The sequence below is a fragment of the Parasteatoda tepidariorum genome, chromosome 11, assembly GCF_982258835.1.
Source record: "Parasteatoda tepidariorum strain Cologne lab strain chromosome 11, Ptep-v5.0, whole genome shotgun sequence".
In the NCBI taxonomy this organism is placed as follows: domain Eukaryota; kingdom Metazoa; phylum Arthropoda; class Arachnida; order Araneae; family Theridiidae; genus Parasteatoda; species Parasteatoda tepidariorum.
This window is the reverse complement of record NC_141765.1, coordinates 14,490,519-14,509,349: the sequence shown is the minus strand read 5'-3', so window position 1 is coordinate 14,509,349 and position 18,831 is coordinate 14,490,519. Positions and strand designations below refer to the sequence as shown.

The following is an 18,831-nucleotide window of genomic DNA, read 5'->3' as shown; positions in this document are numbered from 1 at the left end:
GTAACAGCACTACTGAGACTCCTTTTTCAATGAATAACAATAATAAAATAAATTCGTAATATATAAATTCGTGAAAAAAAGCGCTTTCGACAAAATACTAAAATAGATATCTATTGCCAAAGACTACTCACTTCTGCCTAGCTTAAGGTTATTTAAGTTTCCGTTTTTAAAAGCGCTATATGTTGAGCTACCTCAGCAAGATTTGGCATGCGACATTTTTAGCAGCAATCATTGGTCGATTTTCTAGCGTTGCCATTCGGGGAGTTGTAATGAGGCTTTTTTTTTGTTGCCATGTAAAGGAAATATATATATATAGATTTTTTTAACACAATATTTGAAATTTTAATAACTATCTCAAAATATGCAATCAGTTCTGCCATAAAATTTTTTAAGGCTGCCACCTTAAAAGGAAATAGTTTCCTAAAATTAACAAAGCACTGCATGCATATCTGCAGCAAAAATTCAATTTTAAGAAAACGCTCATAAAACAATTATATTAAAAGAGAGAAATAGTTTGATGTTGCTTAAGTTAAATTGGTTATCTAATCCTTAAGCAGCAACTAAGGTAAGAACTTCAAATTTATGTGTTTTTCTTGTCCCAGGGAAGTCAAAATAAAAACAAACACTTTAATTTTGTAATTTTTTATTACATTCTCATAGCACATGTTTCTTTTAGCATTTACTGGAATGGGGGAAAAAATGTAACCAGATTTTATTGTGAATGAAGAAAGCCATTAAGCATCACATATTTAGCACACAAGCTTTTTCTCTGGGGGGGGAAAAATTCTGATCAATCAAATGAAATAGTAATCTGAGAAATGAAACATTTTTGTGAAATCAATGTAATTTCAATGTTACACCATGAATCTTAGTTCCAATCCAAAGTTATTAATGCACATAAACAGCATGATGTCAGGGTTAGAAGTCTTACAAATTTTTTAAACACAATTTTTGTTTTAATATGAAGACATATAAAAAATTTTACAAATGAAATATACTTTAATTAATCACGAGTCTACATCTCAAAATCAGATTTATGAGACAATATGAATTAAAATATATTACATAGGCTGTAGGTGTTAATTCAAACATATAATTTTAATTAGACAAAACAGCATTAAATAATGCTTATCATTTTAATTAGATTGAAATGGGTTGAGAATTAAATATCAGTGTCAAACTAATAACTCTTACTATAAATTGATCGAACTCTTTATTTAGAAAAACTAGTTCTAATTAAACCAATTCATTAATAGAATAAGAAATCACATCCATGTAAAGTTTAAAGAACTTCTGCTGCCTAGGATCAACATCAAAAATAATGTGTGCAATAAATGTTAAGAAAAGTACCAATCATTAGTAACTAAAAGTAATATTGTTTTATTTCAGACAAAAAGAATTCATACATAAAAATAACCTGCTTTAATCTAACCATGTAAAGACTCTGCTATTTTATATTAGTCTATAGAAAGGAATGATCAATTGAGTTGGTGTCTACAGCACTTATGCTAGAACTTAAAGCTTTAACAGATTACATAATTTTTTATAAAGAATTTAAGCAGATTTCTCCATTTTAATAAGTTCCAAAATGCCATCTTGCATTTCTTTAACAGCCTGGTACTCCGTTAGGCCCATACGCCGCTTGTTGGAGATATCATAAACTCCTCCTTCACTCTCAGTATGCTCGCCTCTAGTACCTGAAATGAAAATATTAATTTGTAATTTTAAAACTTGCCTACTTTAGCATTTCTAAAAAGAAAAGAAATGTTTCTTAATTGAATAACATAGATAATTAGATTATGATAGATAAAATTCTTTGATTACAAAAAAATATTATAAATTATTGTTCAATAATTTCTACTAGTTTCTTTCATTTGACGATAAAAATGGCGTGTAAGAAAATATTAGTGAAGCTCATTAATCATTCAAAAATCAGAACCTACTATTTTCGAAAAGCAATTATTTATCTTCTATTTCTCAAAAAAAAAATCGTTACATAAAATGACAATTTATCAAGTATTTTTTAAAAAAAAGAGCAACATCAAAAAAATAAAATTTTTAAATCATTACTTCATACCATCATTGCTCATCTGAATGAAGGTAAGAAACCTTCATTCAGATGAGCAATGAAACACTTTCTTTAATTTTTGTTGAAAATTTACTCAAAACTTTTCTTCATTGACTTTATCTTTATACCACCCATAAAATTTTCTGGCTCCCCACAAAAATAGCTGCCTCATTTTACACAATGGGAAAAAGTTCTTTACATCCTTGAAGTGTCACGGGGTTGGACATTAACAAGACAAACCCAAATTTCCTGAGATTCCCAATGTAAAAATTGTCATGATATTAAATAAAAAAATCTATTTAATAATTTCATTATTTATTTTATAAATAATTTATTTACAAATATGTCTGCGATCGTAATTTTTTAAAAGATTGAGATGCTTGTTTAATAGAAAGTGAAAATAAAAATAATTAATTAAAATGAAAAATACACCATAGTACCACTGTTACATTTAAAAGATATGATTGATTACATAAAAAATTAATATGCATAATAATTATATCGGAACACACTTGCGATAGATTTAGGAGTTGTAATTAAACTGTTAGTACTTCAAATAGTTTCATGAATGTTTGCAAAATTCCTAAGAACTCCAAGTTTCCAGAGAGGGAGAGTGACCATCTGGCATTTTAGCTATAGCCTTGGTCTTTCCATCTACTTTATTGAAATACCAGAAAATGACAAAAGCACTTTCTCCATTGTCATACATTGCCTCCAAACAGGCAATTATTTAAAATTAAACTGAAACAGATATATTGAATGTTTAGGATGTAAACAGAAGAAACTTTTTTCTGCATTTTTTGGGTAAAGGAGGTCATTCTGGAGACTTTTTCATATACTCTCACTAAAGACAAGTTTCTAATTTAATGTTTATTTTTATTTTTTTGTATATTTCAATATATTCTTTAAAAATATTAATCTGAAAAATTTTTAATTTAGTAAATACTTTTTATTTGCCTCCACTTTATTTGATCATCAATTGTTTCAAAAGAAGTTAATTGCTTTAATACGTGCTTCACAATTTAGTTTTTATTCACTTTTTCATTTCCAAATTTTTCCTTCTAAATAAACTGTGTGTGATAAACTCTGTTTCAGATCATTCATTCAATATCCTATTCATTATCTTTTTGTTCTCCAAATACCCTCTAAAACCAAAAATATTTAGCAACTATTTTGGCCAGAAACAGTGAAATGTAGAAAGCCCTTGTGCAATGAATTTTCCAAACTTTCTTGCAAGAGCTTCAGGAAAAATTTCTTCAAAGGGACTAAATAAATTAAAAATTTTATTACATGAATAAGTGTAGCAAGTAGTAAAACTTCGGACTAGTTTTTAGATGATTAAGCTTTTAGTCCCATTCACCACCCCAAATATTAAAAATAATTAGTAACACAGATAAAAGGGCAAGTTCTTGAAGGTCACACAAGAAGGTTTGGAAAATTCATAGGAAGAGGACCACCTAACATTCCACCTTCACCTGCATTTAGACAAAATTGTAGTTAAGTAATTTTGTTGTTAGAGGAAGTTCGTCTGAGAAAACAAGGAGGCTGAATCAAGTGGATGCAATGCACATTGCAGGGGGGGGGGTTATACAGAAAATAATCATTTTTAATTATCTAATTTACAAACTAAAGGGAAAATACCAAAAAAAATGGTTCCCCCTGGTTAAAACCATTCATATTTCGGAACTTTCACATCTCTAGCCTATGAAAAGAAATTTAATAGTAAAAATAGTCTTTTTTACCTTCTTTTAAATCAATTCTCGGTCACCAAAAGTATCAAAAAGTGATAAATATGGTGTTCCCAGAAGTGAGGGGGGGGGGGGTACAGGAGTCATTTTACACGAAGAACAGCTGAAATAATGTAAAAGCTTTTTTCTTCAAACAGAGTAGTATTACTCATTCTGATGTAAAACATTGGACACTAGTTTACATAGTTAAAAAAGAACCATTTAAAACTATTAATAGAGATGAATTTGATGTAATCATTTATGTCAACAATATTTTTAAGCAGCCAAATTTGCAGCACTGTATATAAATTAACTCTTTAATAATTCTTTGTAGTAAGAGAGTATATATACCAATTTTTATAAGTGCTATTTTTAAATTAATTTAAATATTTTTGAATCTACAAGAATGATAAGAGAAACAAACAAAACTGTGGAGCTTATACTTTACCTCTAACTTGCAGATTAAACTTAGCTGCAACAGCTTCTAGTTGTTGTTTGTTTTTAGCTAATTTAGGCAGTTTAATGTGAACAGATGCTCGAATAGTAGTTCCCAAATTAGTAGGACAGAAAGTCAAAAATCCCAATCTATCATCATGAGAAAATGGAAGTCGACTTTCAATAATATTTACGGCCTGAAATTCATATAAAGCAGCATTTTAAAAAATACACAGAGTAGGCATTACAAATAAATAATACTTACATTAACTTAGATATTTAGTAAAACATGTCTGTTTAAAATCTAGCAAATTTCAAAGCAGGCAGGCTTTCCAATTATTTAAAAAAAAATTATTTTCTAAATTTTAAATTATAGAGTAATTGGATCATAAAGGATACTTCATTTACAGAATTTTTGTAGCATTATACTATTTGGTATAGAGAAAGTAAGGAATAAAATCACTTGCCAATCGTTTAATCCCCCCTTAGTGCCCACTTACCTAGTCACAATAAATACATACAATATTTTTTAAATCTATGTCTCAACATGAGGGTATAATTTTTATGATCTTCGAAATAGAATACTTATTCAATTCTGCTTACTAAATGCCTGAATAAGCAGGCTCTTATGCGAAACAGTGAGATTATGTAAATGTTTTTCTTGATAAAAATTTGTTTATATATATATTTATATAGCTTCTTTAGCTTAATAACATATTCTACAAACATAACGGAAATCAAAATAACAGCCTATAAATTTATTTTTTATTTGCTAATGGTACAATCTCACTCAGAGATTAACAGTATTATTAGTCACAGAATAGTTTAACGCCATCTCTGAAAATATTCTTTAGGTTAATATTTATATACTTACATCTACTAGTCTTTTATATATTTGCTTCAAATCGCCTCCTTTTTGCATAGAAATTATTCTCAAATGATCTTCCTCATTTGACCAAACCAAAAAAGTTTTATTGTCATTGTGATAAATGCCTCTTCCTGATGGCCAAAATCTACAAGCATTAGCAGCTTGCAGGAAGCTGAAAAAATTAGAAAAGAAAGAAAAAATGAAATAGACTGAAATCAGAACTATTATAAATTTAAAACTAAGAAATTAAAAGTAGAAAAAAAGGCAAATTATATACTAACATGCTACAAAAAAATAAATTATTTGAGAATTTCGAAAATAGAACAGAAGAATTTTGAAGAAATGATAAATTTAATACTTCCAACTGATTAGAACAAAAATTGCAGAGATACTGGGTAAGTTAAATAAAACAAAATGTAACGAAAAACCTACTATATTTGAAGGGTAGCATTTACTGAATTCAGTTATGTTATGCTTTAAAATACTAGGCTTTACTTTTGCTGGATAAATCCTAATAGTTGCTACACAAACCTACATGAATGAGTGTATATATATGTATTTCCCCAAATTTATTAACCATATTACATTAAATATTTTAATGAAAACATTTATAAGAGTTTTCCTGGCTTTATTTTGAAAGATTTAAATATTAGCTTTAAATATAAAACTCTTACTAGCTTTATCAGGATTATACTACCATTATTAGTATTTTTTAAGGTATATGGAAATTCTGTATGTCACGTTTTAATATTGCAAATTAATTCAGTACTTAACACAATACATTCCAGACTTGCTAATTTCAAAAGGAGCTGCAACCCTATAAGCTGCTTTTATAATAATCTTATTTTCTCAGAGGGTAAATAGTGCTGCTTGCCCTTCACAAAAATATAAATAAAGGTGGATGCCTAATCTGACTCTTTCAGTTCTTTGAATCTTTGGCTGTTTTAAAATAAAGCTGGCATTTACCAATAGCTCAAAAATGACTCACCGATCTCCCTCTTTAAAAAGAAAGTGATCATCAATAAGTTTCTGCTGAGTAGCCTTGTCCATGCCAGTTAGTGGATAATATGTGCCTTTCAGTTCTCCAGACATGTCAGACAGTATACTGCTGACTTTCTGTTCCATTTCTTTGTATTGCTAAACAATTAAAACCATTTTTATTTTATAAATTTGTAAAATAACACAAATATTGAGACATTAATTTTTGTGAAAACATTTGATTATCGATGGGGAAGTTTTATTGAGGCAAATACTCCAAATGAATCTGTCAATACAGCTGCAAAAATTGCTTTACCTGTTGCAGACGATAAGCTCAGCAGACAAAAAAATTAGTCACTAGTGCGCAAGTGACATGCTCAACTGTGTGTGCACTGGCCTCAACGTGATCAAAGGCAAGTAGCTATCAATGAGATATTTTTGTCTTAAGCAGAAATTGTGTGTAAATATGAGTAAATGTAAGGATGTGACATAGTAGCAATTGTGTTGTAAAAAAATTTAAAAAAATCAAATACATTGTAAGAACTTTATGATTAAATGAAAATTTATGATTAAATGATAATTTATGATTAAAAAAACTTTATAAATGTTTAATCAAAATTAAATTAATATTAAAACTATATTATAACAATATTTTAGAAGCTCTATTAAAAAAAGACTTACTAAAAAATTTTTTTATTATAATACATAGCCTTAAATGCATAGCAACCATTTTGAAACAAATGCATGATTGAAATTTCAAGACTAGATGAAATAGAGAATTTAAAGAATACTTCAGGGGTCTGTCTAGGTTTTTCTGAGAAATACTTATTTTACGAAAATTAAAAATTATATTAAAAAATCAACACAAAAATATGGATTGATGAAACAAAAAAATAAAATTTTAAGAAAAAGTATTTTGTGAAACTATCGTTTTTCCTAAAGTTGAATTTGTGAAGGTACCACTAAGTGGTAGTAAATTTGGCTTGGACAGACCCCTGTTCTTTAACTATTAAAACAAAGTTTCAATTAGCAAACCGTAATTTTAATTTGAAATTGGGATTTTTTTTCCTCTTGATTTTTAATATGACAAAATAAATGTAGCAGATTGTGTTTATAAAAGTAGTCATTAATCAAAAAATAAATAAATATTTAATCTATATATTTTTATATTAAAATATTCATTTTTAATCCTATATCAAAATAGATAAGTTAAGCCCAAAATTTTTAAAAAAAAAAAATCTATGTACTCATTGGAACTTTTTTTTCACAAAATTTCTTAATAAAAAATCTGATAATGTCAAAGATACTGCAAACATATTATGAGAAAAAAATACCAGTTAATAACTCTACTGCTTCAAATAGACTTTGAAAAGGAAGAATGACACTATATCAGGAAAAAAATATCTGAATTTAGCCTTTTTTTTTTTCCTTTCTATTTTTGGCATATTAGGGTAATTTCTTTTTAATATAACTTCAAGCTTTAGAAATATACTTTTTCTACCAATAAAATATAATGTAGATTTTAATTCCATGCTTTTTCAATCAAAAGGTAGAATTTTAATTAACACTTTATTTGGAAATTTTTTTTTTTGAATAAAAAATCATGTTTATTAATTACTTTCTATATCTATGCAAGTCTATATTAAGACACCATTAAATGTGCACGTTAATCAGTAATTTCAAGCTCAAGAATTAAAAAATTTTTAAAAATGTAAATTCAAATGTGTTGGAATTTAACATACACCAAGAAAGAAAGTAATTTTGTTAACTAAAATTAATGAAGCAATATATTTAAAATAAATTTTAAAACTAAGAAAAGAAAATAATAAAAGTTTAAATAATTTAAAACACTGTTTTTTAACTTTTAAAATCAATATATATATCTATATATAAATCAGTTGATTTAAATCAATAAGCCTGGTTACACAAGGTCACAAAAAGACTACGTCAGAATTGTGGTTGGACAAAGGTCCTGCACGACAGGGACCGGAAACGAGTTTCACGACTTGTCAATCAAAATTGCTTCCAAACTGACAGGAATTACTTCAGTTAGTGAATGAAGGTCTATCCCAACCTGTAAGTGAGAGAACATTGCGACGGGAGCTACGTGCAATGAACATTTCGAGTCTCACACCTTGTAAGAAGGGATTGCTCACACAGGCACATAAAGCTGTGCGGAATGAAATACGGTCTGATGAAGGTCGTTGAGTGCACCAAAGACCAGATGAAGCATTTCATCCTGACTGTGTGCAAGGTCAGGTTCATGCAGAGGTGGGTCTGTCATGTTTTAGGGGTGTTTTTGTAATTATGGATTAACTTAATTACATCTCGATCGGTCTGCAAAATCACCTGGCTTGAACCGCATTGAAAATTTGGGGATATGTTGGAACAACGTGTAAAAAGACCGAAATCAGCATCCTTGCAATTCGGTGGACTTGCGCGATCAAATCCTCAGTGAGCGGCTTAAACTGGATTTAATGTACCTGCAAAACCTTGTGGACTCACCTCCTAACTGAATCAAGACGGTTATCAAATCCAGAGGCAGTGTTACATGTTATTAAATAATGTTTTTCATGATTTCTCTAAGCATGACCAATTTTTGTCAGGTGTGCTTATATTATTTCAAACAAGGATTAATATCAGATGATTTATCTACTAATGATTAACCATCTCATCTTTAGTCATGCATTAGTATGAAATGTCTTCGACTTAATGTAAAATTAGTTAGCAAAAAAGCAACAACAACAAAAAACTTACCTTAAAATGTTTAATTAAAATTTTTTAAGGGCAATGAAGTCCAGTTAAAATCTAAATTTAAGATTTAAAAAAAAAAAAAAAGACAAACTTTAAAAATTTTAGTCAACTCTCACTTGTATAACTTATAAGTAGTATATATAAAGATATGATAAATGGCATTTTTAAAGAAACGCTGATAGAAATAGTCATATGATAACAAAATTGTTTTCTATCTTACCGGTTCAGTTAAGCATGGATTAAATGGATAACCTTCTAAGCTTCGACCACATCTCACTCTGGTTGATATAACAAATTCCCCTTTAGGATCCACATTTACTAAAGTATTTACATCGCCAAAATCTTTAGCCGGATGTTTATCAGATGATCCAAAGCCCATGTGATATTCTTCAATAATGGGATTGAAAAGATCGCCAAAAAGTGTATAGGATTCTGCATCTGGGGCATAAACGCCTACTCCACTGTCAAGATTTTCAACACCTAGAATTGAACTCTTAATATATTTAACAGCAAAAAATAAAGCGACAAAAGTGGCTAACAACCTTTAAGAAGATCAGAACTCTTAAATAATTTTAAAAATTTTAAGACACCACTTTTACAAAATTTTAAGACTTTTTATATCTTACATGACAATTTAGAGCATTTATTTTATTTATATACCATAAATTTTAATAAAATGGAAATCATTTTAATTGATTTAACACCTAACAAAATCCAAACACAAAAACTAATTTTTGAATAAAACATTTTGATCTAGAAACATTGATTAAATGCACACAAAATTGTTTGCAGAAAAAGGGAACGTACACAATATTACCCAAGTAGGATTTTAGCACCTTGATTCCCCCTCAGTCAACAGAAATAAGTATGTTATAAACCATTTCCCTTGCATACCTTAGCAAGTTGCAACCCTCCTTTGCTTCTTTTATTTCACTTTTACTATAGTAATCTAATTTTTCAAAATTTAGGATAAAATTAAAAAAAAAAAAAAAAAAAAAAAAAAAAAAAAAAAAAAAGGATTTAGAACTCCGCATGAAATAAAATTTATTAATAGAAATTTGACTTTTTCTTATCTCCTGATTTCACTCATTTCAAATTTATAAATTTGTAAGTATTTTTTTTTTGTTGCATATTTATATTTTTATTTATTTTTTTGAATATAAGGGGATTTTAATGTCTTAAGAAAATCTCCCTTAGATTCTTTTTATAGTAGCAAAGTGTTAAGCATGGGGACACACTTTATCGAAATTTGAAAATTCAATGTCTGTTGCTGTTCAAGTGTTGATAGATTATGAGCTGTGGACACTTTCTTACTATGACATTTTCAGATCTTTTTTTACGGTTAACTTCACAAAACAGCTTTCCTAAAAATAAAAAGGACAATGAGGTTCCAGTCAGAAAATCATTCCAGAGAAGCTACCATTCAATCATCAGTAGTACTAACACACTTAATGTACCATTTTTAAATTATATATACCCCTTATACCAAAAACTGTGTTGCACACAACATAAATTAAATTATTATATCAAAGCTATGGGGGGAAAAAAACAATACATTTTAACAGATATCTGTATTTGAACACAATATCCAGTAAATATTAGAAGATACACAAAATGAGAAATTTGTAGAACATATTTAATGATTAATGTTATAGATTAAATGTTTATTATTATTATTTTAAAAACTTGTACTGACAAGTATTTCGAATCTAAACTAGAGCTGAAGAAATTTAAACCAATTAATTTAGTTAAACTTTTTTTTATAAAAATTCTAGATTTAAATCCCTTTACCAACTAGTAGAAAATTAGTCATTTAAACTTAAAAAATTATCTTAATGCACATTAAAAATAGGATATAGAAGTTTGAATACACATTTTATTAATGTTAGTAATTAGCTTCGATAAATTTAAGAATAAATTAAAAACATTTCAGAGTACTTTTCTATAAGCAACAGAAATTAATCTTTTTTTATTCTATTACTAAAACCCAGAGCCCAACCACTCTCAATTGAGAAAGGAAAAAAATTAAGAAAGATCAAACATAAAACAGGGTTCATTCTAGGTAAGGTTCATGGGTCGCCCTGCCTGGCTTTTAAATGAAAAACTACTGAAAATGAAAAATATCTTACTTCCTTTCTGAAATGAAATTATTTTTTGTATTGATGGATTTCAGAAAATCGAATTAATGATAAAAAACACCTTGCTTACAGATTCTTGGAAGTTTTAAACCTTAAAACCCTATCCAGGGTAAGCCACTGTGAGGTACCGTATTTTTAAACTTTTCATGCTTGCCCTGCAGTGTTTGCTGCAGATAGCCGATTCTATTTTAAATTAATTATACTTAAGTTATATTAAACATGGTTCTCCCTAATCTTTTTCTTTTTTCGAAGGCCGCCCTGCCTGTCCTTTGATTTACATAAATTCACTCTCTTTATAAAAATAAGCTACCATCTCTTAAAAACACTGCTTTTTTATTTATATTGCATTTTTAAGAAAAATCAATAAACTGTTAAAATGATAATTACGCACAAAAATTATCTGAGTTAAAGATATAATTCTGATAACTATTACAAATATTCACCTTTGTAAGATTGTTCTCAATTGGTAATTTTTATAAGTTTCCTTTTTTTTTCTCTCAAGGGTATATTAATAAATTTTTAAGTGATTTTAAATTTTTTTAAATAAATACCTTTAAAAAATGCACCTTTAAGTGTTCATTTTCTAATATCTTTCAGTACTAATTAAGGAAAAAAATTTTAAACTGTTTATTAAAAAATATATTTTTTTTTAAATGTATGCTCAGAGATTGTCTCTTAACATGCCTGCAATTATTATGTATAAACTACAATTTTTCTATTATTTAGATAAGGGGTGACAATTACTTTTTGAAATATACACATAAAATAGTATAAGAGGGTAACTAAAAATTTTTTGAGGATCTAATTCAGTTATTACATGATATTACACACTTTCAGTTATTACATGATAAATTTTTATGGTGTTAAGTGAGTGCCCTTTCAAAACTCAAAGTGCCCTTTTCTGTGAGGAAGTGCCCTGCCCCTTTTTATTCTTAGGGAGAAATCAGCATTAAACTTTACACTTATTATATATTTAATTTACATATTATTACAGGTTTAATGAAATTACAGAATTTAAATACCTTGCAACATCAATGAACGAAAATAACATAGCAGAAATAGACTAATGCTTAAGGGCAAACATCAAACTAAAAAAGTTTCACTAGCTCTAGTTTAGTATTAAGTAAGGCAAACTTTATCATAAAATATGATTTATATTTTCAGAATTACTTTGTTTAAAACAAAAGTTTTTAGTTCCAAGAAAAATTTTATTAATGGACTACTATAAACAACTCATAGTACTGTTGGATTAAGATAATTTATTTGTATCAATCAGTTAACACGTTGAATGCCATGAGGGTCGCCAGTGATTATTAGAAGCACATAATTCGAGTAAATTTTTAATGCTTTTAATATTCTTGTTTTTATTTCCAATGGCAGGACATAAACAAGAAATAACACAGAAAACAAATGCAAAGACAAAACAGGTGAATAAATAAACTAAACAGAATGACCGAAGTCATTGCCCTAAAAGTTCTCTGGCTTGCCAATAAAGCGATTATTCAGAGCCGGAATGCAATGCAGCACAGCGGCGGAGGTGGGTCCTATTAATGGGCTCTGCCAAGTTGCAGAGTGGACAGTCAGGTGAATTTAGAATACCGATGCGGTGCGAGTGTTCAGCCAGACAGTCGTGGCCCGTTAGGAGTCGAAACTGTGCCACAACTTCACGGCGTGAACCATTATATTTAGGAGGTCATCTTTCCACCGCTTGGCTTTTATTCTTTCTTGTAATTTGGAAGCAAGAGTTCTTTTAAAAACTTGTTTTAGATGTAGCTTTATACTGTGGTAGGAGATCTGTATGTTTTAGCTGGAGAAGCCCAGCGCCCCTCTTTGCGAAGAAATCTGCCTGTTCGTTTCCATAGATACCACAGTGCCCAGGTACCCACTGGAGCGCAACACGTTTCTTTGGTGATGTCAAAATTTCTACGAATTCCTGGATATGGAGAATTTCACAAGATGAGGGAGAGATTGAATTTATGGCTATATTTTTATATTATTATCGTTAATAAAATGGTTTGAAGAAATTAATGCAATATAGAACACACAAAAATCATTTTGGCCAGACGGGCAAGCCATGTAAAATTAGTGTGGCATTCAACGTGTTAATATTCCCTCATACCCACCCATATTTAAATAAAATTTGGAATAAGTTCAAGATTTCTTTAATCAAACAATTTTAAGGTTAAGTTTAAAAAACAGAAACACAGTGAATATGCTATAGTACGGCTTTCAGGAGAAGAGATCCAGACACCTGTCTCGCGTCGTGGCGGGAACTATGGTTACGAGGGTAAGTCACTTCTAATAGGGGTGTGGAGTGAAAGTAACTAGTTATGTAATGATCTTAGCTTGGCACAAGTCTGCAAATCTTTTCTCCCCTTCCCTAGTATTAGTGGCAGTCTTAGAGGAGCTAGTCTTTCTTTTATTCTCTCGTTTTCTGACAGAGCAGCTTAGTTTTTAAGAGATTTTTTGTGATTATTTTAATCGTTAATTATTTAATTGTTGTTAGTTTTGCATTTGTCTTAATTTTTGTTTTTATCTTTTAATCGTTGTTAATCTTGTTTGTTTTAATTTTTGTTTTCATAACTAATTTTTTAAAAATTTTTGTTAGTTATGCCTTTTAATTTTAAGAAAGGTGAGACATTTAAGTCTCAGGCAAGAAAAATTTCCCACAATGTCCTGGAATGTTTTTGAGGAATCTAGGACAAAATCCCTCTAACTGCCCATACAACAAGCTTTACGAAGAGCCTCCCTCACAACTGGTTTGTCACAGGGTATTTTGAAAAAGATTAAAGGAGAAGTCTCCCGTTTGGAAGAAGGTGACATCCTGAGTACACCTGGGAAAAACAGGAAAAGAGAATCCTCCAGAGATTGCTAAATTGATGACTTTGATAAGTGTGTCATACGACAAAGGATACATGACTTTTATCTTAAAGAAAAGAAAGTGCCTTCAATTCCTAAATTGATTCCTGTACTCGAGGAAAAAATAAATTTTAAATGGAAGAAAGAAAGTTTTCGATAGATCTTACACTCTATGAATTTTCGGTGGAGAAAGTGTATAAATAAAAGGAGAATACTAATTGAAAAGCCTCATATTGTTTTTTGGAGAAAACAAATTTCTTTGGTAGATGTGTGAGCATCGAAGAATGTCACAAAAAATAGTATACATCGATGAAACATGGCTAGGCAGTAATTTAACTTTTCAAAAATGCTGGCACGAGGAAAACAGTAAAATTGGTGCCGTCGTGAACTGCAGTTCAAAAAACAGGCTGATTTTTGTCCACGCTGGAACATCTGAAGGGTTCATTCAAGGTGCAGAGCTAATTTATAAAGCTTCAAGCCAAACTGGAGACTACCATGGGCAGATGAACTTTGATAATTTCAAAAAGTGGGTGTTGGAAAAATTACTCCCAAATCTGCAACCTGAGAGTAGTTGTCATGGACAATGCCCCTTACCACACTAAGGTGGAAAATCAAACGAAAGCAGTCCTGGTTGGTTGGCTGACACTAAACAGTATTTTGAACAATCGAGTCTGAAATCAATAGCATTAAATATCTGAGTAATTAAATAATATTTAAAAAAAATTAAAATACAATGTTTATTTAAACGTATGAAAATTTTATTTTATAACAAATTGCGAACGAATTTTTAAATAAATATAAGGGGTTTCATTTATTCGAAGTAAAGAGAATACTAAATTCAAAGGTGTTCTTTTCCAAAAATTCTTCAGTAATTTGTTACCCTATGGAGAAAAAAAAAACAAATACCAAAGTAAGACAATTTTTATAATTACAATAAGACAATTTTAAAATAAGAACAAAATCTTTGAAGCAAAAAGTTGCTCTTCGAATTGCATAATACATTATTCTAATATGTTTCAAAAGAGTTTTTAATTTTTAAATTCATTTTAAATTTTGATTTCTTTTCTTAGTTAGATATTTTTTAAAGCCTTATAGTCCTTTGTGAAGTGCAAATGCTTTATGCAATCATTTAAAAAAAGGTATTCAAAAGCTGAATGAAAATAAGATTCTTTTTTATACAAACAAAAATTATAATAAAAAAAGTTAAATACAAATTTGAAATTGAAAATTGCTTTTTGTTAAAACAAACAGCAAACTAATAATTATATAATAATGTTAATTTAATAAAAAGTTTTGATATCAAAATCATTCATAGAATTTTAGTTCTTTATTTGTCTTAGAAATAATAAAATTTGATAGATTTTAAACATCATTTCCGTAGAGCCATATTTTCACAAATATGTCAAGTCTTAGACAGGAATAAAATGACATGATGTATCCAGTTTATGAAATGCTTATTCCAGTTTTATGTATCTAACAAAAATTAATAAATTAATCGCATGAAAAAAGAAAAACTATGTATAAGAAACCAAAATCAAATGCCTCTCTTGAATATAGCGATTAAAGAAAGATAGATAATTTTTTTCAGAGAAAAAAATATTGATCGAAACAGATCTCAAAAGTTTTTTCATGAGACAAAAGAGGTTGATTAAAAAAATGTTTTTCACCACCATTTCAAAAATATATATATTTCCAATAAATAAATAGCAACTGAATTCCAAATAAATTAACGCATATCGAATAAAAGTATAAATGAAAATACGGTTTCGTTTAAGCCTAGATTATTTTTTCTCCCAAAGAAAAAGCAAAAGATTGTCTAAATATTAATTCAAAAATTTGAAGAGGTCTCTTGAATTCGGATAAACCAGCCAATCTGGACCAATCGACTCCTTCATTCCTCCATTACACCCCCATTAGAAATGTTATCTCACTCCTTACCATAGCAGCAGACAGCCCCAGACTTTTTGTCTGGAGCTATTCTCCTCAAAGCCGCTCTGTGCTCAACTCAACATTTTTGTAAACAGCTAATTTAGTGGATAATCCATCAATTCACCATTTAAAAATTCTATATAATTACTTTAATCTTGATTAGATTTAATCATTTTTACAAAAATTTTGTACTCATAAAATCATATGAATTCAAATTTTTAAATGACCAAACATATTGCTTCTTGAACCACCTAATATTAACTTTTTTTTTAATACATAAAAGTGGAAGGGTGTTAATCATAATGTAAAATTAATTATAAATTATGTCGAATTTAATAATAATTTAAAGTATGTTTGTCATTTATCTGTCATTAAAATAAATTTAACATTCACTTTACAGTTTCACTGACAAGATAAGCAACTTGTTAGCAGCCACCCAACTTAATTCTTTTTTTTTTTTGACGTACTAAAGAAATCCTGATAAAGTTTGTTTATTTTGTGTTATCTGAATTGCAGCCATAATTCTTCTATTTTACACTAAACAAACTTGGTAGTCTATACATATGTCACACCTGATAAGCAGACTTTATCAGAAAAATGAAAGATTTATTTTATATGTATAAATAATCAAATTTCTAGAATAAGCTTTATTGTTCCCTTTATAATTCTCTCCTCATCTTACAGGTTCCTTTTTTTGGTCTTTTAATACATTTTTACATCATTCGTTTAAAAATAATAAAAGATTTTAGTGAAAAAAAGAATTTATTTTTTTTAAATTCAAAGACAAATAAATCTACAATATAACTGAACTTGCAGACATTTTTTGAATTCTAAAATTTAACAAAAAACTATGAATATTTAATGCCAAAGATTTGATTTCTTTATTCAAAAATAATCTTTTAAAAAATGCATTTTTTCTATGTGAATTTTTTTTATTTTTTATGCAAAGAGTAGTAGGCGGAATAAAAATTTATAGAATGTCAAATGGATTGTCTTTGATTACGCATTCCAAAAAATTTACTTCAATTTCATTTTTCTAAATTGATTTAACCCTAGATAATTGAAATATGCCACAGCAGTTTTAGAAATACAGCTGAACTTCATATGTGCAATCACACAAAACTTCAGAAACATGTTTTCCAAATTAAAAATTAAGCTGAAATAAAAATTACTATTTAAAGGAATTATATTTAACAAAGGATATTTTTTTAATAAATTATATTAAACAAAATTAATTATATTAAGTATTAGTAATTAAATACAATTATTTTTATTTACATATCCACTAATTTCATACTACTCTTCTCTTAGTTGTTCCAAAATGTCATTATCTAACTAACAATTAAAATTATTTCTTATTAACAGCCAATCAGAAGATAAGGTATTCTATTTAAAATTCTATTTTTTAAAATCAGAACTGAAAATATGCTTAATAAAAATATTTCATTAATTTTCAATGAATCTAAAATTTTACCCTATTTAACTAATTCTGAACACCCCCTCAGTGCCTCATTTTAAGAGTTCTGTGATTACTGAATCATTTTGAATTCTGTATAGCCGTAGGCGACGCAGAGGTCTAACTTTTAAGGAGATCGAAATTAAAATACATCGTCACAATAGTTCTCTAAATTTCACACACAACCAAAAAGTATTTAAATGTACTAAGCATTTTCTGAATGATTATTTATCTTGATTTCAACTTTCAAGAGTTTAAAAGTTGATGTTTTCTGAAAATTTCATCTAGAATATTGAGGGGGACTTTCAGTTTTCTAATTATAACGGGGGACACATCAAAACTGCAAATGCCACATATGGTAGGTAATACAAAAACTTGAATCAAACTTATGTAAAGATGAGAAATATACACTTTTGATTAAGTAGATAGATTGAATGTAAATTTGCTTTAAAAATAAGTTTAACTTAATTTATTTTGGAACACAAAAAAAAAAACATAAGCTGCACAAAGTTTTTTTCCTCAACAATTCGACTTAGATCAAAAGGATATTTCCATAAGCTGTACCTGCATACTATTATCGCTGTGACGCGAAGTTTTTTCTTTTTAACCAGGGTTGGCAAAAAAGATTTTTAGAAAAAATTTATTTATTTTATTTAATTGATTTTTTTTTAAACATTTACCAAACAAAAGATCTGAAGAAATTTACTAATACCAGGGCCTACAAAAAGCATTTGCCACCTCGCTGAATGTGATACAATTGTGAATTCTGCAAGAAAAATTGCGTTTTGACGTTTTCTATAAATATATATATATATTCCCCTTGATCTGGAAAAAAAAAGGTCAAAGGGAATTTTTCTCAACAAATCCTGCACTTTTATTTGATTACAGTAATTTCCATTAGATATGTACCATAGCTAATTAGAACTATATTAAGTGCAGATAATGTGAGCAACAAGAAAGATTATGTAAGCATGAGACTAAGTATGGTAAAATACAGATCATGCTCAATGCCGAATCACACGATATCATGATGAAATTTTCTCCTACAGTTTGTGTCAATAAAACAAATTAAGCAGTAGCAAAATGCATATCATTCAACTATTTTTGCAGAAAATATGTTTTTCGCAACAATAACAATTATACAATAACCTGACAATAACATATTGTTACTTTATCTTTATATTATTGTCCTAATCTAAGAAGCGATCAAAAATTAATTACAACCCATTCCTATATCTTTTCCTCTAAGACGATAAAACATTTTAATTATTTCTGCCCTCTCCCACTCATTACTCCTCCCCACTGCAAAATGACTCTTAATTTGATTTTATAAAATAATTACATTTTTATTACATCAGTATTTAGATTTGAAGTTTGCTATGGGAAAAATCAAAATATTGTTAAGATTTGCGCTTGGCTAAGAATTTTTGAAATATGGCTAATACTTTTGATATTAAGACTAATTAAATTAATAATAATATGAAGTCCTTAGATATTTTCCTGGGGGTTAGTATGAATAATAACATTCGGGTATGATTTTCGTATCAGTACCTGCACCAATCTATTAAAGACATGGCACATCACTGAACTGCTTTTTTTTCCTTCAAATATTTGCAATT

At 28.5% G+C, this 18,831-nt stretch overlaps 1 protein-coding gene across 6 annotated transcripts in view; it reads right to left on the bottom strand.

Moving 5' to 3' along the window:
• Positions 1-626: 626 nt before the first annotated feature.
• Positions 627-18,831, bottom strand: part of LOC107452170 (arginine kinase) — a 39,053-nt gene continuing 20,848 nt past the window's right edge. For all 6 annotated transcript variants that reach the window (XM_016068491.4, XM_016068490.4, XM_087155190.1 and 3 more), the window contains exons 3-7: positions 9,051-9,310; positions 6,087-6,235; positions 5,105-5,270; positions 4,244-4,427; positions 627-1,697 (exon numbers count right to left, since the gene is read on the bottom strand). In XM_016068491.4, coding sequence (XP_015923977.1) covers positions 1,555-1,697; positions 4,244-4,427; positions 5,105-5,270; positions 6,087-6,235; positions 9,051-9,310 — 902 coding nt within the window. In that variant the 3' untranslated portion in view covers positions 627-1,554. The remainder of the gene's footprint in view (positions 1,698-4,243; positions 4,428-5,104; positions 5,271-6,086; positions 6,236-9,050; positions 9,311-18,831) is intronic.